The sequence below is a fragment of the Cyprinus carpio genome, chromosome A23 (assembly GCF_018340385.1).
Source record: "Cyprinus carpio isolate SPL01 chromosome A23, ASM1834038v1, whole genome shotgun sequence".
In the NCBI taxonomy this organism is placed as follows: Eukaryota; Metazoa; Chordata; class Actinopteri; order Cypriniformes; family Cyprinidae; genus Cyprinus; species Cyprinus carpio.
This window is the reverse complement of record NC_056594.1, coordinates 23936156-23959276: the sequence shown is the minus strand read 5'-3', so window position 1 is coordinate 23959276 and position 23121 is coordinate 23936156. Positions and strand designations below refer to the sequence as shown.

At 36.6% G+C, this 23121-nt stretch overlaps 1 protein-coding gene across 1 annotated transcript; it reads left to right on the top strand.

Annotated features, from left to right (window-relative positions):
• The first annotated feature begins 4339 nt into the window (after window positions 1–4339).
• LOC109057751 (G-protein-signaling modulator 2-like) lies at window positions 4340–23103 on the top strand. The gene is given in 14 exon segments (XM_042713745.1): window positions 4340–4775; window positions 6830–7051; window positions 7144–7279; window positions 8574–8717; window positions 8910–9032; window positions 10199–10224; window positions 10928–11083; window positions 11162–11270; window positions 12411–12549; window positions 16736–16812; window positions 16979–17170; window positions 17255–17414; window positions 22054–22280; window positions 22351–23103. Coding segments are annotated over 14 exon segments (2034 nt in total). The 5' UTR covers window positions 4340–4626; the 3' UTR covers window positions 22525–23103.
• Window positions 23104–23121: the final 18 nt, after the last annotated feature.

Sequence of the window (23121 nt, the reverse complement as noted above, 5' to 3'; positions counted from 1 at the left end):
CCTGGGCGTGTACTGAGAGACTGTGCAGCAGAACTCACTGATGTCTTCACAGACATTTTCAACATCTCACTTAGTCAGGCTGTTGTTCCCACATGCTTCAAAGCTACCACCATCATTCCAGTCCCGAAGAAGCCATCTCCCATCCTGCTTCAATGACTACCGTCCTGTTGCACTTACTCCCATCCTCATGAAGTGCTTCGAACGGCTAGTCATGCCACCATATCAAGTCTGCCCTCCCCCCCTCCCTGGACCCATTCCAGTTTGCATATCGGTCCACACCGGTCGGACCGATGATGCCATCTCAACTATCCTCCACTCAGCACTCACACATCTAGAGAAAAAAAGACTCATACGTCAGAATGCTGTTCATAGACTTCAGTTCAGCATTCCAACACAATCATCCCTCACACAGCTCATTCACAAACTGGTCGAGCTGGGGCTCAACACTTCGCTGTGCAACTGGCTGTTGGACTTTCTGACTGGAAGACCTCAAGGCAGTACGTGTCCGGCAGCAACACATCCAGCACCAACACACTGAACACTGGGGCCCCCCAAGGATGTGTGGTGAGCCCCCTCCTCTTCCCTCTGCTGACCCACGACTGCACACCGTCACACAACTCCAACCTCTTTATTATTATTTTTTGCGGATGACACGACTGTGGTGGGTCTCATTAGCAACAGAGATGAGACAAACTACAGGAGCGAGGTGAGCCGCCTGAGCCGGGTGGTGCAGTGACAACAAATCTCTCTCTGAACGTGGAGAAGACGAAGGCAGATTGTTGTGGACTTCAGGAGAGCGCACACTCAGCATGTTCCTCTGACCATCAACGGTGGCGACTGTGGAGAGAGTGAGCAGCACCAAGTTCCTGGGTGTGCACATCACAGAGGACCTCTCCTGGACCGACAACACTGCAGCACTGGCCAAGAAATCACAACAGCGTCTCTACTTCCTCCGCAAAACTGAGGAGAGCCAGAGCCCCACCCCCCCCATCATGTACCACCTTCTACAGAGGCACCATCGAGAGCATTCTGACCAGCTGCATCACCGGTGTGGTATGGCGCCTGCAACGCGTCCTGCCGGAAGACTCTGCAACGCATAGTGAGAGCAGCTGAGAAGATCATTGGTGTCTCTCTCCCCCCCCTCCAGGACTTTTATGGAAACCCGTCTCACTCGCAAAGCCCTCTGCATTGCAGGTGATCCCACTCACCCGTCACACAGCTTCTTCAGTCTGCTGCCATCAGGGAGGAGACTGCGGAGTCTCCAGGCCAGGACCAGCAGACTGAAGGACAGCTTCATCCATCAGGCTGTCAGGAAGCTGAACTCTGCTCCCGAACTTGCCCCCCCGTCCCTCTTCTGCCTCAGGCACCACTGAACTATGACACCCCCCCCCCCCCCCCCCCAGGTCCCACATCCCCCAGGTCCTTCCCCCCCCCCTCCTCCCTCTAACATACGATGACATGCACCAGTCACTTTGTGCAGCAGTGGGTCTGCTCACTACCGTCATTCACTCATTCACCATGGAACTGACATTCATTTCTACCACCTCACAGTCAGTTTAATAATATAACTGCTCTTGAGCCCTTTGTCACTTTGTCACTTTTAATCAGACTGAATAAGCATTTTTTTTTTATGCACTAAAAATATTTTTTTATCTGCACTGTTTGTTCACTGGTTTGCACTCTATCTGCCATGTGCCTTGCGCTGCTTTTATTTAAACCTTATTTTATTTTATTTTTTTTTTTCTATTATGTCTTTTTTTACATTCCCTTATTGTATAGTTTTAATCTTATATTTTATATCTGATCTAGAATTTTTAGGCTCTACTGTTCGTGTTATCTGTATGCACCGGGGGTCTGAGAGTAACGCAATTTCGATTCTCTGTATGTATGTACTGTACATGTGGAAGAATTGACAATAAAGCAGACTTGACTTCTATAGTTAGTGTCACTAATTTTTTTTTATATTTTAATATATAGTATTATAATATATTAATATTTTAAATGAGCATTTAGTGATGTATTTAAATTTTCATTTAAGTTTTACTAATTTTATGTGCTTCTGCTTTGTTTTAGTTTTACTTAAGTTTTACAACTTAAACTTAATTATTTCAGTTAGTTGGCAAGGCAGCATTTATAGTTGTTATATTTTATTTAGTTTAATCTTTATTATAATTACTGAAACCATTAAAAAAAAAAAACAGTTTTAGTTAATAACAACAACACTGAAAGCAGCTTAATTTACATTTTGTTCCTCACATAGTGCTCTTGTTTGGATTCAGAAGACTTGTAAAATAGCTTCTGGTTCAAATGGGCTACTTTTATAATACTTATTTGTTGTTGTTGTCATTTTTGGGCGAGACATTGTGCTAAATTTTCTCATTTTGAGTTCTACAGATCTAATGGAAAGACATGAGGGTGAATAAATAATGACAGAAGTTTCATTTTACAGTTGGATCATAAGAAATGAACAGAAATAATGAGCAACATATGCCTGGTGTTTCAGTAAGTATCAGTGAAATTCATGACATCATGCGAAGTATGAGTTGGTGCGAATTAGTCATTTGCGTCGGTCAGTGGAGAAATCACGTCAGCCGCTCGGCCCGCGTCCCACCTCGCTGAGGATAAAGTATTAGAACATACGATCGCCGCCAGACTTCCGCTGAGGGCACTCTGGGCAAAGCGTGGGATTTAACTCGGTCTAATGGATTTTCCCAGCGTGGCCTTGGTTACCTGACAGTTTCTCTGGCTGGAGTCGAGTCGTTCTTCATGATAACATGTCACTCTACTTCAGAGGAAGGTAGTTTTATATTTTGTGGGGTTTTTTGTGGTTTTTTTTTTTTTTTTCAGATCTTATGAAGTTCTTATTATTTTCTTTTTCTCGCTAATGCTGGAGTCGAACACGCTTTCTAAGGTGTTCTTAATGGTGCCCGCCATTGCCTTTTGGCCAGGGTGTTTGAGGTGCTTACTTCCCAGGTTCCTAAAAAAGTTAAAAACTGTTTGTGGTCAGTAAGATTTTTTTTTAAAAATATATACATTTATTAAATTGATCATAATTAATAGTAAAGACATGTATAATGTTCTATTCTAGTTCACTAGCCTATGGCTGATGATACACGGGGCAACTTTTTGAGCAATTTTGCCGGGCAACTTTCACACTGAGAATGGATAACAAATGTCTATCTGGATACTTTAGATCGGTCGTGGGCCCTGTGTCTCTTCTGGTTGCCCGTTGGCGGCAACATTGCCCAAAAGTTGCCCTGTGTATCATCAGCTTTTTTCACTATTTTTCTCTACTTTTGTTGGATTTCTTTATTCCTCGAAGGCTTTATAGCCTTCCTACTTTCTCTTATTCTCTCCAACTTTATTAATGCCAGGAGTGACTAGATGTTTATATATTCTGAAGAATATTGTGCACTTGCCTGTGCAATATTTTGTGATTGCCTTTGATTGTTTTATTTTGTTTGTTTTATTGTTTTTTTGGCTTTTTTTTTGTGTTCCTTTTTGTTTTTTTTTTAGGTTCATGATTTTTTGTACTTTTTTATTTATGTTTTTGGTTTTTTTTTTAATATATAAACTATCTTCAACAGGCCAAATGATTTGAGGTATCATTCATGTCTGTTGCTGAAATGGTGCAGGACTAGTTAAGTCTCAATCCTTAATTCTTCGGGTTAAGGGTTTGTTCTAATCCGTAATCTAGAGTATGAGTAAGTAATAGTAATGAATGACTTAGCAAGCAAAACTAACTAATTACACTCACAAAAATAAAGGTTCCAGAAGGGATTTCATGGTGATGCCGTGAAAGAACCATTTTTGGTTTCCCAAAACCAGTTCAGTGAACAGTTCTTTAAAGAATATTTTTTTGTTTCTTAGTTTGAAGAACAATTAAAAAAGCTAAAGAACATTTTGTACAATTCAAGTTTCTTCATGGACCTATTGATGTCATTTAAGCACTCTTAAAAATAAAGGTTCCAAAAGGCAACAGCAATGCCATAGAAGAACCATTTTTGGTTCCCCAAAGAACCTTTCAGTGACGAGTTTATGAAAGAGATACATTTTTTTAGTGTGAAGAACTTTTAAAAAATCTAAAGAACTCTTTTCCACTATAAAGAAACTTTTGAATGGAAAGGTTCTTAAAGGTTCATTATGGAACCGTCTATGCCTATAAAGAACCTTTATTTTTAAGCGTGTAGTAAGTGGGAAAAAATCAGAAGCTGCATGGCATTTTTTTTTTTTTTTTACCGAGGTTGACCCATCCAACTAGAATAACGGGTTTAGGAGCTGTTCAAAGCACATTAGAGTTACTCTGGTTCCTCCTTTATGCGTGATAATCTCCTTGTGTCGTCTCACTCATAATTGGAATTGACGTTTGCCATCGGGTGTCCGTAGATAACACTGGCATGTCACACTGTTGCATCTGTTATCAGCAGGCTTACCGCTGACCCTCCGTTTATGTGTGCAAGACCCAGCATAACCTGTCACCACGTGTCAACAACAAAACATTTTACAAGCTAAAGCCCTGTTTGGTTGCACAGAGGCTTCTCAGTGGAGTAGAGGGTTGGGAAAGGTCTTACAGAGGGGGTTATCCTGGAATTCAGTGTCTTTTGGAAGAGGTCAACCTGTTACAGGATGTGTCTGAGAGGGTTGAAGCCGTGGGTCTCATGCTGCACCCCGTGGAGAATTAAACGTGTCTATCACATCAGAGGAGAGAAAGTCATGCAGAAGATTGAGATGTTTAGACGGTGCACAGAATGTTTAAAAAAGAAAAAGGAAAAAAGGTGAGGTTTGCTTTGGTTTGTGAGTTTTCCTGCACACAGTTGACATATGTGGTTGCTAGGGTATTGCTATGTGGTTGCTAAGGTGGTGCCAGGGTGTTGGAAGTGATTGCTTGTTGGTTTGAAAAGCCTTTTAAAAGTCTGGGGTCAGTTACGTTGTTTTTGATAGAAATTAATATTTTTGCTCAGCAAGGATGCATCAAATTGATGAAAAGTGACAAAATAATATATGATTCAAATAAATCCTATGTATCACGGTTTCCACAAAAATATTAGGCTAAGCAGCATAACTGTTTTCGTCATTGATAATAATAATAATAAGTGTTTCTTGAGCAGCATATCAGAATGATTTCTGAAGGATCATGTGACACTGAAGACTGGAGTAATGATGCCGAAAATTCAGCTTTAAAAGATATCTGAAAAGAGAACAGTTATATATATATATATATAAAAAAAACTTTTTTCTTCTGACAAAAATTAGCGACTTATGACATGAAAGCATACACTGAAATAACAAACAGAAGTATACAATATATATGTTTATATTTTGCATATATTTTGTCATAGTTTAGACCGTTTCCAAGCATTCAAGTCAGCATTCTGGTTGCTGGTTCATGGAAGCATTTTCAGCTTAGATTCTTAGTCATTCTATTACACAATTTGAACTCTTTGTAAGGAAGTCATCATGTTTATTGCATGTCAGCCGACGAGATGTGTTCAAGAACTTGTGTAGACAAAGACCTAATGATATTGGTGTTGTAATAATTCTTTCTAAATTTTGCCACCATATGGAATGATGTTGTTTGCCACAAACATTTTAACTTAATGTCCCTTTGGAGATGCATTTACTCTAAATAGACTTAAAATGAAAGCTGCTAAGATGACCTGGACCCAAATTTTTCGTCATCTATAATGCCTCTTAAAGGGATGGTTCAATCAAATAATGATTATTCTGTCATTAATTACTCACCCTCATGTCATTCCAAACCCATAAAACCTTTGTTCATCTTCGAAACACAAATGAAGATATTTTTGATGAAATCCGAGAGCTTTCTGACCCTGCATAGACAGCAAGGGAACGACCACGGTCAAGGCCCAGAAAGGTAGTAAGGACATTGTTAAAATAGTCCATGTGACATCAGTGGTTCAACCGTAATGTTATGAAGCTACGAGAATACTTTTTGTGTCCAAATAAAACATAAAGAACAACTTTATTCATCAATTTCTTCAATCTCCACTGTGTGTGTGCATTCCTCTACTTGTAAAGAAGAGGCAGCGCATGTGTGTTCTACTTCAGAATGCCGGCTTCTACGTCTGCAGCATCAGAAAGCTCACGAATTTCATCAAACATATCTTCATTTGTGTTCCAAAAATGAATGAAGGTCTTACGGGTTTGGAACGACATGAGGGTGAGTAATTAATGACAGAAATTTAATTTGGGGTGAACTATCCCTTTAAAAAGCCCTCTGTGTGTAAATATTAAAGTACAGTGTCTGAATGATGTTAGAATATGCTTGAACAGAATACTAAACTGCTTATTAGGTTTAATAACCTTTAGCTGCTGTTTTCTTTTAATAGTCTTATTAAAGTGTATATCAAACTGAAATATTTTATTATTTCAGTCCCCACTTCTTTTGTTGAATCTTTATGCTCATTGTAGTTACAGCCCTATTAAACAGACATTTGGTTGAAAAAAAAAAATATGTGTGTGTGATTGTTTGTTTCTTATTAATTATTTTATTCCTTTTTTAAAATAATTGTTATTGTTATTATTATTTACTTATAATTAATCTTATTTATTATTTATTTATTACTTGTTATTTTTATTTATATTTTAATTCATTTATTATTTTATATATGTATTTTTATTTATTTATTTATGATTAATATTATTTAATTATTTATTAAATTATTTATATATTATTATTATTATTTTTTTTTTTTTTTAGTTTTAACCAGAATACTTTTTTTTTTTTTTTTGGTTTCTAACCTCATAAACAACCTAATGATCTTATCCTAATCTCGCTCTTTGCTCACTTCTCTACTATCCTGTGCAGGATGGAGGCCTCGTGTCTGGAACTGGCTCTGGAAGGTGAGCGTTTGTGTAAAGTGGGAGATTACCGTGCTGGTGTCTCCTTTTTAGAATCAGCCATCCAGGTGGGCACTGAAGACCTGCAGATTTTGAGTGCTATCTATAGTCAGCTGGGCAATGCCTACTTCCACCTGCACGACTACAACAAGGCGCTGGAATACCATCGGCATGACCTCACGCTCACCAGGTCTAAATCTGGAAGCTTATGCCACTGTTTCAAAGCTAGTAGGATAATGTCCTTATCTAAAATAACATGTTTTGCTATTCTGACTCTTTCAGAACTATCAGAGATCAGCTGGGAGAAGCTAAAGCCAGTGGTAACCTTGGAAACACATTGAAGGTTTTGGGTCGCTATGATGAAGCAGCAGTTTGTTGCCAAAGACACTTGGACATTTCCAGGATGCTCCATGATAAGGTGAGGTTTTTAACACAACCAAGGGGCTTTTTAATGCAATAGCCGAAGCCCAAAATGAAGTTTCGGTCATCATTTATCATTTGTAATGCAAAATAAGATATTTTAAAGAATCTACAGTATGATTCTCACTAACCAATGGAATTCTTTATTGATGTCAAACCTGGCGTGTCAAGGCACATTCTACACATGTGTGACGTGTAAGTGTGAATAAGATCTGACAGCTATTATATGGCATCGTCAGACTGGAAACCTCACATATTGAATGGTATTGACTATTTTTATGGCACTTTTTGTCCTTTTTTGGAGCTTTACAGCTCTTGGTAACAATATGATTGCAGAACCAAAGAAAAAGTTCAAGTAAAAAGAAACAAGACTCATTGCTCGGAAAAAAATATATATGATGAGGAGATATAATAAAAAGCACTTTAAATACATTTATTGACTGATTTTATTTATTTATTAATGTAAGCAATACTATTTATATATTCATTTATTTATAAACTGTGATATGATGAACTGTTATTATAAACTGTTTATATAAATAATAAAATGGTATGTATTCACAGTATTTTTGATAAAATAAAAATATGTTTTTTAAATTAAAGACTTTTTAAATAAATAAAATTAAACAATGATTTATTAATTTATCAAATAAAACTGACTGTTCAGTCAAATAAATAGTAACAGGATTGTAAGTAATATGTCCTTTTTATTCATTTTTAATTTTTGTTTGATATATGTATATATATAATATAGGTATATGATAATTTTGTTTAATATATTTGTATAAATTACCAGCTAAAATGTTTAAGAATATTGTGACACAAAATGTTCAGCTAAAAAGAAATAAGCCTCATTGCTTGAAAAAAGAAGCCAAACAGATGTAATAAAAAGCTAAAATTTTCAGTGTATTTATTGACTGGTAATATTGACTGGTAATGTAAATAATAAATAAATGAAATGTAAATAAATAAAATAATATGTTATTGAAAAAATACAAATAAAAATAACTGTTCAAATATAATTTTCTTTTTGCTGTCATTATCAACCAAAATTTTTGATTTCATTTAAGATTATTATGGTCTAATTTTTTATATCTCCCACGTTATTCCTTTAAACTGTGTTTGCCTCGGATGTTTTTGGAAGTCCTGTTATCCCGAGACACCCCTTGATCTATTTTAACAGACCATAAACATATTTATGTTTAAATGCAAGCCTTCGATCCATTTTAGGTGTGTAATGAGCGGTGCTTGTGGACTGACTGTGTGTGCGTGTCTGTGTGTGGTTTTGTTAGGTGGGGCAGGCCAGAGCGCTCTATAATTATGGGAATGTGTACCACGCCAAGGGGAAGAACATATGTTGGAGCGGTGTGGACCCTGGAGACTTTCCCGAGGAGGCACACATCGCTCTAAAGAAAGCAACCGAGTACTACGAGTGAGCGAGCCAGCATTTGTTTTCATTCTTTTGAACACCCAAACCAGTGTGTAGACGACACACGTGCCAAAAGACAAAAAATTTCATTTCTGAAAGAACATAGCAGAGATTGCAGTAAAGTTTTCCAAAGGCATGCTACAGCTTCTATTGCTTTATCCCCTCTTCTGTATCTTATACTGCACCTCTCGGTTTGAAGGCGAATCTGGCCATTGTGAAAGAGTTGGGGGACAGAGCGGCACAGGGCAGGACCTACGGTAACCTTGGCAACTCACACTATTTGCTCGGAAACTTCCAGGATGCTGTTCTGGCTCATGAACAGGTATTTCATACAGAGAGTTTCTTAAATGTACCAACCTGTGGTTTCTATTAGGGATGGGAATCACCAGAGGCCCCATGGTACGACATTATCATGATACTTGTGTCACAATACAATATTCTGCGATTTTAAATATATTGCAGTTTATGGCCCTTTTCCACCTTCAAATTATTTTCCCAAACAAAAACTTTGGCAACATCTGTTTTAACTAAAAAGAAACATTTCTCAGTTTGTTTATCTCACTTCAGTTTTATTGCTGCAGTGCAAAATGGGATTGTCAAGCAGACGAACGGACCAACACTTTCATGAAAACCGGTCATAAATGTTTTATGCACCTGGCAAACTATTTGTATTACAGTCTAGTCTAGTCCACCTTAATTAAATTAATTTTACTTTCATTTATTCCATGGTCTTTTTCAATTCTTGATTCTGATTGGCTGGCAGATATGTATTAAAACCATTTAATGCACAGCTAGTTCCAAGTCAGTTTAATTACCGTTCTATATTAATGCTGCTTTAACTGACACTCAAAAACGCACACACACACAGACCACTTGCACAAAGAGAGAGAGAGAGAGATCGGAGATCCCGCTGCGCACACAGAAACGTTCAGGAGTAGGCCAATATAAACTTCTTGTCAACGCTGCCTTGCTACTTTTATCAATAAAACCGCTTAGATACTGGATCACTTCATTATATTCCTCAGCAAGGAAGAGGTAAATTCTCTGTTTATGTAACTAAACTCACAACTTCATTGTTTGTAAAGAGAGACACACAGATGCAGCCAGGTAATTCACACACACACAACTGTCATCTTTTTTCTCGAACAAGCGATCGATATATTCAAATAAATGTTATAATTCTGTAATTCCGTAACTGACGAAAATATCTGTCATTTTTACCCATTTAGAAAAAAATGTGCGATTAATTAACTTTTTTTTAATCGATTGACAGTACTTATATATATATGTATGTATGTATGTATGTATGTATGTTTATTGTGCGATTAATTTATTTATTTATTTATTTATTATTATTATTATATGTTTTTTTCTTTTTTTTCCCCGTTTTTTTTTTTGTATCGTTTTTTTGTTGGGGTTTGGTTTGGGGGCTGAGGTGCGGGGAGGGGATATTGTTGCATTGTTGGTGATTACATTTTATTTTGATTGTTTGAAGCTGCAGCTGAACATTACAAGTCAGTTTGATTTTTATTTTATTTTTTTGTCATTTTATGTTTTTTTTTATTTTTTATATATATTTTATTCCAAGTTTTTAACATAATATACAAAGCAAGGAATACAAACAAAGTAACAACAGCAATTGAATATTTTTATTTTATTTATTTTTGATAAATATTTTATTCTAAGTTTAACTTCATATCCAAAGCAAGGAAAATGAACAAAGCAACAATAGTGATATTTCTTTAATGAATTATTTTATTTGAATTAATTTACACATTTTAATTAATTAACTTTCCACTTTCCTATTTAATTTATATTATTATAGACATTATATTATAGCCCTTATAAGCAATGTTTAGTCCTTTTTGTCCTTCCAAAACAGAGAGAAAAAAGCAAATACTGTAATGATTTCTTTTTTTTTCATTTTTGGTTGTTTTATCATAACTAATTTACAAATTATAATTAATTTACTTTCCACTTTCCTATTTATTTAATTTCCATTGATATAGACATTATAACATAACCATTATAAGCCATGTTTATTGTAATTTTTTTCCCTTGGGAAACCATCCGTCTATTAACTTTTCTATTTACATTTCATGTCTAAAAATAAGGGTTTTACCATGATACGTGTCCAAAAAACATGTACTTCTGTACTTTGCTGTTAGATGAGCTGGAGTCATGAGATTAGGTTATTTTAGTGTATTTTTCCTGCAGGCGGACACTGCAGTTGGCGCGGCAGCTGAAGGACAGGGCCGTGGAGGCTCAGGCCTGCTACAGTCTGGGCAACACCTACACGCTACTGCAGGACTATGAGAGAGCCATAGACTCTCACCTCAAACATCTTATCATAGCTCAGGACCTCAAGGACAGGTACATTGTCACTGACACTTCCTGTTTGGGCTGCTGCTCTTCCTGCCGTCTAACGCAGTTTCTGTCTTTGTGTGTGAAGATTGGAGAAGGGAGGGCATGCTGGAGTTTAGGGAACGCCTACACCGCACTGGGAAACCACGAGCAGGCCATGAGCTTTGCTGAAAAGCATCTGGAGATCTCCAAAGAGGTGTGTGTGTGTGTGTGTGTGTGTGTGTGTGTGTGTGTGTGCACACACTGAGATAACACCAACACACTTCCTGTCTGCACAGTAAAGCCCACGGGTGAATCTCAAGGAAAAGAAAAATCTCAAAAAAAAAAAAAAAAAAAAAAATCATGGCAAGAATTAAAAATTAATAAGAAATTATGCTTTACATGAAGAAAATGAAGCTTACAGTATTTTGTGATTATTAACATTTTGTATTATAACAAGTGATATTCTAGTATCTTTACTGTACTTTTATAGTTTTTGTTAATATTTTAATTGAAATTCTATTTTTTATATTTTCTGTTTTTATTTTAATTTTAGTTAAAGTTTTAGTCATTTAAAATTTTATTATTATTATTATTATTATTATTATTATTATTATTATTTACATATACAGTTGTGGTCGATATTTTGTGGTCAATATATTTTTGCCCACAACTGTATGTATATATAGTTTTTTCATTATGTTTTATTTTTTATTTTTAGCAATTCTAGTAATTTAACTTAAAACTAAAAGAAAACGAGTAGTTAAGAAAAGAATACTTTTTTAAAATATTTTATTTCAGTTAATGTTTATTTTATTTATTTAGTAACAAAAATGTCTTTTTTTTAGGCTTTTAGTTAACAGTAGTAACTCTGATCATGACATTATTTTTATGTCAATTAAGATCTTTTTCACCACAAATTCTCAGTGCTAAAAATCAAGTTCCCATTATTCTGCATCCCTTTTCTGCTTATGTGGCATTAAAGACTGTTTTTTTTTTTTTTTTTTAAGTTTAGTTTTTTTTCTCTCCATTTCAGTATTGAGAATTGGGGAAAATGTGTTTACATTTACATTCAGCATTAGCAGATGTTTTTAAAGCTAGTTACAATAGAGGAACATGAAGGATACAAAGTCACCTTTATTGGAACACTAGATTAGATTAGGAAACAAAGGTGAAATGCAAGAAAGAGGAAGATAATTTTTTTTCTACTTAATTGTCATAAGAATAATGTGATAATAAAAAAAATCTTATTTCCTTTTTGTTTTTGTTTTTTTAATTATGAGGTGAAATATGACTTAAACAGGCCTCGCGTGCGTGTTTTCTAATGTTTTTTCCTTCGTGTGTGTGCGCTGCTCAGATTGGAGACCGTAGTGGGGAGCTGACGGCTCGAATGAATCTATCTGATCTGCAGTTAGTTTTGGGTCTGAAGCAGAACAATTCAAACATGAGCAGCTCTGCCTTCATCGAGAGTCCGCCCGGTGACAGCAGTCTGCCTGGTAACAGCACACACAACTTTCCTCAAACTTTAAAACCACAAATGGTAGATGCTGTTGAATGTAAATTTGAATTGAACAAGAATCCTTAAAGGTGCAAAGTTTTATAAATCTTCCAATAACTTTGATGAAAAAAAAACATTGATGCAAAAATTATTTTCCAACATTTGCAGTCAGAGTGTTAAAATGTCTTATGATCAAATAATTGTAAAAATCTGATTTAAAAAAAAAAAAAAAAAAAAACTTATGGTGAAAAATTTATTTTATTTATTATTAAAAAATAAATAATTAATTATTTTATAATGTGTAAAAAATTGATATATAAGTTTTAAAATGTTGTTATATTAGTCATGGAGCTCTCCTGTATTTTGGCATATTATAGTTTAGTTTGAGAGTACCATAGGTTTGGTGTTAGGAGTTTGGTGATAGTGCCACCTACTGGATGAAAGCTGTACATTTTGTTTAAACTTCAATTATATGGCTTAAATATCCTCCTTGTGCTGAATCATATAGGCAAGGCAAGTTTATTTATAAAGCACATTTCACACACAATGGTAATTCAAAGTGCTTTACATAAAAGAAAGTAAAATAATCATGAAAGAAAATAATAACAAAGTTAAAAAAGAAATTGAAAAAACTTTGAAAATTATTGAAACATTGTTTTAAAATGAATTTAAAACAGTTAAAAATAGAAAATGATTTTACATAGAATACAGTGAATACATAAAATACAGTGCAATCAGTTCGGACATCGCACAGTGCTCATTCAATAAATTCACAACTTAACAGATGAGTTTTGAGTCTAGATTTAAAAGTGGCTAATGTTTTAGCACGTCTGATCTCTTCTGGAAGCTGATTCCAACTGTGGGCGGCATAAAAACTAAAGGCGGACTCCCCTTGTTTTGTGTGAACCCTTGGTATTTCTAACTGACTCGATCCTAATGATCTGAGTGGTCTGTTAGGTTTATGTTCAATGAGCATATCTGCAATGTATTTCGGTCCTAGGTCATTGAGTGATTTATAAACAAGTAAAAGTACTTCAAAATCAGTCCTAAATGTAACTGGAAGCCAGTGTAAGGACCTGAGGACTGGTGTGATATGCTCAGATTTTCTGGTTCTAGCCAGAATTCTGGCAGCAGTGTTCTGGATGAGCTGCAGCTGTCTAACGGTCTTTTTGGGAAGGCCAGTGAGGAGACCATTACAATAGTCCACCCTGCTGGTGATAAAGGCATGAACAAGTTTCTCCAAGTCTTGACTGGAAACAAAACATCTAATTCTTGCAATGTTTTTTAGATGATAGTATGCTGATTTAGTTACTGCTTTGACATGACTACTGAAACTAAGGTCTGTCTCCAGAATCACACCAAGATTTCTGACTTGATTTTTAGTTGTTTGACCCTAGAGTTAAGGTATGCATTCACCTTGAGAACTTCATCTTTGTTTCCAAATGCAATGACTTCAGTCTTTTTTTAATTTCATCAATGCATTGGCAGAGGGAGTCAGTGGGGCTGTAGTCATTTGGCGATAAGGCTAGGTAAATCTGTGTATCATCAGCATAGCTATGATAAGCAATTTGGTTCTTTCTCATTATTTGACTTAGTGGGAGCATATACAGGCTAAACAAGAGCGGTGCAAGAATTGAGCCTTGTGGGACTCCGCATGTCATGGACGTCCACTTAGACTTATGCTCTCCTAGTCTCACATAATAACCTCACATAATGAACCATTTGAGTACCATCCCAGAAAGCCCGACCCAGTTTTCCAGTCTCTCTATTAGTATGTTATGACAGTGTCAAACGCTGCACTGAGATTTAGCAATACCAGTACTGATGTTTTGCCAGAGTCAGAATTTAAGCGAATATCATTTATTATCTTAATGAGCGCTGTCTCTGTGCTGTGATGTGTTCGGAAACCAGATTGAAAATTGTCCAGGTATCCATTTGAGTTTAAGTATTTGTTCGGCTGATTAAAAACTACCTTTTCTATAATTTTGCCTATAAAAGGAAGATTTGATATTGGTCTATAATTGCTCAAAATGGTGTTATCAGGATTGCTCTTTTTCAGGAGGGGCTTAACAACGGCAGTTTTCAGGGAGTCTGGAAATGTCCCAGAAAGAAGTGAGGTGTTCACCACTTCTAAGAGATCTGCTTCTAAACAGTTAAGCACGCTTTTGAAAAAAAAGATGTGGGAAGTGTGTCAAGATAGCAGGTTGACGATTTTAGATGCTGCAATATGTCTTCCAAAATTTTGCTATCAGTTGCTTCAAAAATAGACATAGTATCTTTTTGATATTTCGGCAGAATCTGTCTGACCTCTGCATTACTTGAGGATGTGCTAATCGCCTTCCTGATATTAATGATCTTCTAAGAAAAGAAGGAAGCAAACTCATTGCATTTGCTGTCTGAGAGCATTTCACTGGGAATCTGACTTGGGGGGTTTGTCAGTCTCTCAACAGTAGCAAAAAGAGTATGATTGTTGTTTAAGTTACTGTTTATAAGATTTGAGAAGAAACTGTGTCTAGCTGTGGCTATTTTCACATTAAAAGCATGAAGGCTGTCTTTATAGATGCTATAGTGAATTTCAAGTTTCGTCTTCCGCCACATCCCCGCAGATTTTCTGCATTGTCTTTTCATAGTCTGAACTGCTGTTGATTTTCTCCAAACTGATTTCTATCTGCTAATCTTCTTACTGATTATTACAGGAGCAATATCATCAAAACACTCTTAACTTATGAGTTAAAGGAATCAAGGAGAAGATCAACAGAGTCTGCAGAAATGCTTGGTGTTAAAGATATTGCCTCCATAAATAGCACACTAGTGTTCTCGTTAATGCATCTCTTTCTGACAGAGACAGACCTAGATTCAGTGGTAGCAGAGATCAATAAATAAAAGAAAATACAGAAGTGATCAGATAGTGCTACATCCTTAATAACAATGGATGAAATGTTTAGACCCCTACTGATGATTAAATCTAGAGTGTGTCCACCTTTGTGTGTGGGTTCATGCACATGTTGAATCAGGTCAAAAGTGTTTAAAACCCTTATCATTTCTTTTGTAGTTTTGTTTTCTGCATTATCTATGGGAATATTAAAATCCCCTGCAATAGCAAAACAGTCAAACTCTGAGGAAATCATTGATAATATTTCTGTGAACTCTTCAACAGAGGCTAGAGAGTATTTTGGAGGCCTGTAAATAATGATAAACAGAATGCATGGAGCACCTTTCAGCACAATCCCTAGATATTCAAAAGACAAGTACTGAACAAATGACACTAGCTTGCATTGGTAGACATCTTTAAACAGAGCAGCTACACCTCCACCTCTCCTAACAGTCCTGCAGACACTCATGAAAGTAAAGTTAGGAGGGGCTGCTTCATTGAGGACTGTTGCACTGCAGCTGTCTTCTAGCCATGTTTCGTTTAGAAACATAAAATCCAGATTGTTTGTGGTTATTAAGTCATTGATTAGAAATTATTTATTTTTTAGTGAGCGAATGTTTAAAAATGCTAACTTGATGGCAGTGCTTTGTGTCTTTACAGCAATCTTAGTGTAATGCATAATAGGCCGCAGATTAGATGAGTTAGCCCTTCAACTTGAGAAGGCCTTAGACTTTCTATCACGTGATAAAACAGAAATAGAGAAAACCCAAGGCACACTGAGTTCCCACTTGTTCTGTAAACATTTGTGAATGTTGCTGCTATTATAGCGGGGACCTGACACATATCACTGAGAGCTGCTATCAGTTGTTTTTGGTTCACCTACAGCAAATGGAGGATTTGGGCACTGGTGTTGTGGCAGCGGTCGGAGAGCTCTCACAGGAGCAGGGCCCATAGGCTTTGGTGGTTGAGGGCCCACCGTTTTTTTGTTGATATCTGGGGGCTTGCAGCAAAAGAGTGGGAGAGTTTGGTCCCAGCATACACCAGTTCCTCCGTTTTCTGTGAGAAGCATAGAAGTGGAGATGCTGGAGAGAGGGATAATGTGTATGGTGAGATGGGCTGTGTCTCTGGTGTTTCCATATAAACAAATATAAACATTTAAAATGTACACAATTAGTTTGTGGATGATTAATATGCTTGGCAGCAACAAATACTAGTAAACGACACTGATATCAGGGTATAGGCAATAACTGCTCTTAGCACAACTGAACTACAGAATGAGAGTCACAGTACCTGATTCTTTCTGTTTTTGTAGATGGAAAATCCAGAGGAAGCCGGAGACTCAGCATGGAGAACATGGAGCTCATGAAACTCAGCTCTGACAAAAATACGGTGAGACAACACATTTGCCGTGGTGCTTTTATTAGTGTGCTAAATGCCGACTCCAAAGATCTTGGATAATTTTACTTTTCTCTGTCAGGACTAGAGACTAGGTCTTCATAATGTTGCATATTAAATCATTTGCATAACAAAAGTGTTCAATGCTTAATTTGTCCAGGGCCAGACCTGTGAGGAGACTACAACCCCTCAGCAAGCCAAATCGCCAACCAAATCATCCATAGCCAAGACATCTTCTAAACTTTTCTTCATCAATCGCTTCAGGAGCAAAAAACACAGGATGAATGGATCAAACTCCAGTCCACCAGCTGAGAATCGCAGCAGCCCACCTTCAGCCTGTCTGGACAAACAGGTCAAATACTAATCTTTTCTAAATGTTTAAATATTATAAAATATTTAGTAATATTGTAATTTCCATGAATGGCTTTTCCCACAGTACACCCCAGACACTCTGGGTGACGACAGCTTTTTTGATCTTCTGAGCCGTTTTCAAGGAAACCGCATGGATGACCAGAGGTGCTCATTACAGGACGGCCTAAGCCGTGTTCCCGCCCCTTCCGTTCCCTGTGAAACCCCACCTGTAGCCCTGAAGAAATGTGAGATGTCTATACTTGTATATGAAGGTGCAAAATCATTGAAGGTGCATTCACACTGACAGTGATTCAAAGCAGGAAGGTAGGAGCAGGTGATTTGTATGTACAGAAGTGAAACAATGTGAGCAGAAATTAACTTTATGCAAATAAGAAACACCCACTAGCAACTAACAGATAGTGACAGTGTGAAGGCACCTTTAGTTTGTAATAATTATGCCAGTGTATAAAAGTGCATACAGTGACAATTTGTAAACACTGAACACTAGAGTATTGTGTCGCATGACAAAACCACAGCCAATTATAAGATACTTGATGTTTCAAATAGACACAGTGTAGAAAAACATGTACACAAGCAAACATATAAAATATCACGCACGTGTTTGTGTGTGAACAAGTTTTTCTACACTGGTGGGGACTTAAACCTGAATACACTCCAACTCATGGGGACTTGTGTCACCGTGGGGACCTAAATTGAGGTCCCCATAGGTACAAAAGTTTATAAATCATACAGAATGAGATTTTTTGAGATTGTAAAAATGCAGAAAGTTTACTATGAGGAGTAGAATTAGGTGCAGGGTTGGTGTAAGACAATAGAAAATACAGTTTGTACAGTATAAAAACAATTATGCCTATGGGAAGTCCCTACAATGATAGTGCACCAGACGTTCGTGCGTGTGATTTTATTTTATTCAATTCAATTCAATTCAAGTTTATTTGTATAGCACTTTTACGATACAAATCATTGCAAAGCAACTTTACAGAAAATTTAGTTTCTACAATATTTAGGAGTAGCTTATCAGTGGTGACTGTCAGTTTATGTGCATACGGCAGAAATGTTCAGAAAAATCAATAAAAGACATAAACTAACAGACGATTTACACTATTAACAGCAATTATGCAATCAAACTTATAGCAAAATGTGGTAGTTCTGTATGTTGTCTCAGGGTTAGCATCATCTGAGGTCCTCTGAGGGGTTTGCATCATCTCTTCTCAGGTGTTCTGGATCCAGACTGGAGCTTGTGTAAATCCTAGTTACCAAAACAGAGAAACAAATAGAGACATAATTAGCGTAGCTGCTGTTCCAGCCAAGTAAAATTAATTAGTTTAACCCAAGCTAAAGAATGATAATGTGCATTTGATCAGATATAACTGCAGTCCAAAATTATGAGATGCATTATTTGAATGCTTGGCCGAAGAGATGTGTTTTTAATCTAGATTTAAACAGAGAAAGTGTGTCTGAACCCTGGACATTATCAGGAAGGCTATTCCAGAGTTTGGGAGCCAAATGCGAAAAAAAAGCTCTACCTCCTTTAGTGGACTTTGCTATCCTAGTTACTAGCAAGAGTCCAGCGTTTTGTGACCTTGAGTCTGGTAGAAGACTAGTTAGGTATGCAGGAGCTAAAGAATTAAGGGCCTTATAAGTAAGTAATAATACTTTGTAACTGATACAGAACTTAATGGGTAGCCAGTGCAGAGACTGTAAAATTGAGGTAATATGATCATATTTTCTTGACCTGGTAAGGACTCTAGCCACTGCATTCTGGACTACCTGCTTGTTTATTGAAGATGCAGGACAACCACCTAGCAGTGCATTACAACAGTCCAGTCTAGAGGTCATGAATGCATGAACTAGCTTTTCTGCATCAGAAACAGATAGCATGTTTCGTAGCTTGGCAGTGTTTCTTAGATGGAAGAATGCTGTTTTTGTAACATGGGAAATATGATTTTCAAAAGACAAGTTGCTGTCTAATATAACACCCAGATTTTTGACTGTAGAGGAAGTAACAGTACATCCGTCTAGTTGCAAATTGTAATCTACGAAATTCCGTGTAATGTTTTTTGGTCCAATAAGTAATATCTCTTTCTTATCTGAATTGAAAAGGGGAAAATTATTGGTCATCCAATCTTTTACATTTTTAACACACTCTGTTTGTTTGGTTAGTTTATTTATTTATTTTGTTTTGTTTGGTTTATATATTTGGTTGTTTTTTATGAGTATAAGTGTGAACTAATCCCGTATTTTCAAATGATATTACCAAGGGGCAACATGTATATTGAAAATAGCAGAGGACCTAGGACAGATCCTTGTGGCACTCCATATTTTACTGGTGATAAATCAGATGACTCCCCATTTAGATAAACAAAGTGGTAGCGATCTGACAGGTAGGATCTAAACCATCTTAAAGCCTGCCCTTGGATACCTGTATAGTTTTGTAATCAATCTATGAGTATGTCATGATCTATGGTGTCGAACGCAGCACTAAGATCAAGTAAAACTAGCAATGAGATGCAGCCTTGGTCTGACGCAAGAAGCAAGTCATTTGTCATTTTAACAAGTGCAGTTTCTGTGCTATGATGGGGCCTGAAACCTGAAATTCTTCACAGAGATCATTTTTTGCAGGAAGGAGCACAATTGAGCAGATACAACTTTTTCTAAAATTTTAGACATAAATGGAAGATTTGAAATGGGTCTGTAATTTGCCAGTTCACAAGGATCTAGTTGTGGTTTCTTAATAAGAGGCTTAATAACCGCCAGCTTGAATGGTTTTGGGACGTAGTCATTACTATTTAACTGTGAGGGAATATTTAGATCGGGTGGCATCTGGTTATTTGTTAATCTAGCCACTGTCCTAAATAAAAACCTTGGATTGTTTTGGTTATTTTCTATGAGTTTGTGGATATTCTCGGCCCTGGCAGTTTTTAGAGCCTGTCTATAGCTGGACATACTGTTTTTCCACGCAATTCTAAAAACTTCCAAGTTAGTTTTTCTCCATTTGCGCTAAAGACTATGAGTTTCTTTCTTGAGCGAGTGAGTATTACTGCTATACCATGGCACAGTACGTTTTTCTCTAACCTTTTTCAATTTGATGGGGGCAACAGCTTCTAATGTATTAGAGAAGATAGTGCCCATGTTGCCAGTCATTTCGTATAGTTCATGTGTATTTATGGGTACACAGAGCAGTTGAGATAAATCAGGCAGGTTATTTGTGAATCTGTCTTTGGTGTCTGGAACAGTAGTTCTGCCCGGACGATAACGCGAAGCCATATAGTTAATATCAGTAATACGCAGAATGCATGATACAAGGAAATGATCAGTAACATCATCTCTTTGAGGTACGATATCTATATCAGTAAGATTGATTCCATGCTATATAATTAAATCTAGCATATGATTAAAACGATGAGTGGGCCCAGTGACATTTTGCTTTACTCCAAAACAGTTTAAGTCAGTAAACGCAAGTCCTAATGCATAATTTGTATTATCAATGTGAATGTTAAAATCTCCGAAAATTTGCGCTTTATCAGCGGTAACCAATAGGTCTGAGAGGAAATCTCCAAATTCTTTTAGGAATTCTGTACACGGCCCTGTTGGTCTATACACAGTAGCCAGAGCAAGAGATACAATAGATTTCTTTTGCATATCTGACAGTGTAACATTAAGCAGAAGTATTTCGAATGATTTAAACCTGTATCCTGTTTTCTGGGTAACATTGAGAATGTCACTATATATTGTTGCAACACCTCCCCCACGACCAGTCTGACGGGGCTCATGCTTATAACAGAAGTTTGGTGGAGTAGACTCATTTAGACCAATATAATCATTTGGTTTTAGCCAGGTTTCAGTCAAGCAGAGTACATCATAACTATAATCTGTGATCATTTCATTTGCAATAACTGCTTTGGGTGTGAGTGATCTAATGTTTATGAGCCCAAACTTTAGAAATTGTTTTTGTTCATTTATTTTACGTTTTCCTGGTTTAATCACAATAAGATTTTTTCTAGATCCTACATTAAATTTATATTTTGACCTCACTATTCGGGGAACAGACACAGTCTTAATAGATTGGACAGTGCAAGTACTTCTATCATTTAAGCATGTAGAACAAAAGCCATCATAGCAGTTATTTGAGAATTGGCTTACTAGTCATATGGAGTGTAGAGTCCTGGAGATGTTGTCTGAGAGGAGTTCCGCTCCGACTCTGCTGGGGTGCAGGCCATCAGCACGAAAAAGCCTAGGACGCTCCCAGAAAAGATTCCAATTATTAACAAAGAGCAGTTTTATTATTATTTATTTTTTCATTTGTTTTAACAAAATTAGGTCTGGGGTTGGTAAGATTTTTTTTTTTTTTAAATGTTTCTTATACTCATCAAGGCTGCATTTAATTGATCAAAAGTACAGTAAAAACAGTAATATTGTAAAATATTATTACAATTTAAAATAACTGCTTTCTATTTGAGTATATTTAAAAGTGTAATTTATTCCTGTGATGCAAAGCTGAATTTTCAGCATCAATACAGTGTCACATGGTCCTTCAGAAATCATTCTAATATGCCGATTTGCTGCTAAAGAAACTTTTCTTATTATTATCAATATTGAAAACAGTTGTGCTGCTTAATATTTTTGTGGAAATGGTGATACATCCTTTTCAGTATTCTTTGGTGAATAGTTAGAAAAGAACATTATTTGAAATGGAATTTTTGGATATATTACTTTATTGTCACTGTTATTGGCTTTTGACCATTTGACCAGTTTCTTTGCTGAATAAAAGTATTTATTTCTGTTAAAAAAAAATATTACCTACCCCAAACTTTTGAACAGTGTTTAAATGAATCAAACTGTGCTGTTTTGAACCTTGTTCAGCTATTTCCGCATCCGGAGCGGAGGCCTCGGCACAGCCTGGCCATCTCCTAGACCTGCTGGCCAACTCACAGAGCCGTCGGCTGGAAGAGCAGCGGGCCAGTGTGGACAGTCTCCCGGGTCTCCGGCTGGACCAGCGCCACAGCCAGGATGTTCTCAGCAAACTCATAGCCTCAGCCGATAACAAAGAACCAGATGAAGACTTCTTCGACATGCTGATTAAGTGCCAGGTTAATGTTGTTTATTATTAGGCTCTCTTTTTGAAAGTGTATGTTCAATAGCTGTTTTTGGCTTGTATAGGGATCCAGACTGGATGATCAGAGATGTGCTCCTCCACCTCCTCCCACCAGAGGCCCTACAGTCCCAGATGAAGACTTCTTTAGCCTCATCCTTCGCTCCCAGGCCAAACGGATAGATGAGCAGAGAGTCATCTTATCATCAGACAGAAGACCCCTTCAGACCAATCCTGAATGACCTGTTCTTTATGAAGTCAGAATACTATTTTAGGACCTTGTAACCTCACTGAAGTCTTACTCATGAATCAATGCCTTGTTGAAAATCAGATCCTACAAGATGATTTCTCTTCTCATTTAACAAGATTTTTGAATCTTGAGATGCATGAAGTCCTTTCATTCTTCCTACTACCGTGATCTGAACTGGATTCAGATGTTTCTGTGCAGAAAAGACCAAGACCACAGTCTCTTTCTCAGGGATTCAGTACAATGCACTGAATGCATTTCATTCACCTGGATAACTGGATGGACTTTATCAGCGGTAGTTTAGGATGTCAGACCATTTTATATATTTTTAACACTAAATGTAGTATCAGTTCTATTTTGATTCTTTCTTTGACTTGTAATGTTTTATGTTATCTGTTTAATACCATCAAAGCAATACTCTATATTAATGTTCTAAGGTTTCAGAAACAAGCAGTCTGCAAAAGTTTGGATTTATATGAATATAAAATTCTGTTCTGGAAATTATATGTCAAGAATGTATTACTAAATGAAGAGGAATAAAGCCTCATTTTAATAGACCTGCTCAATAACACATCACAAACTGACACAGTTT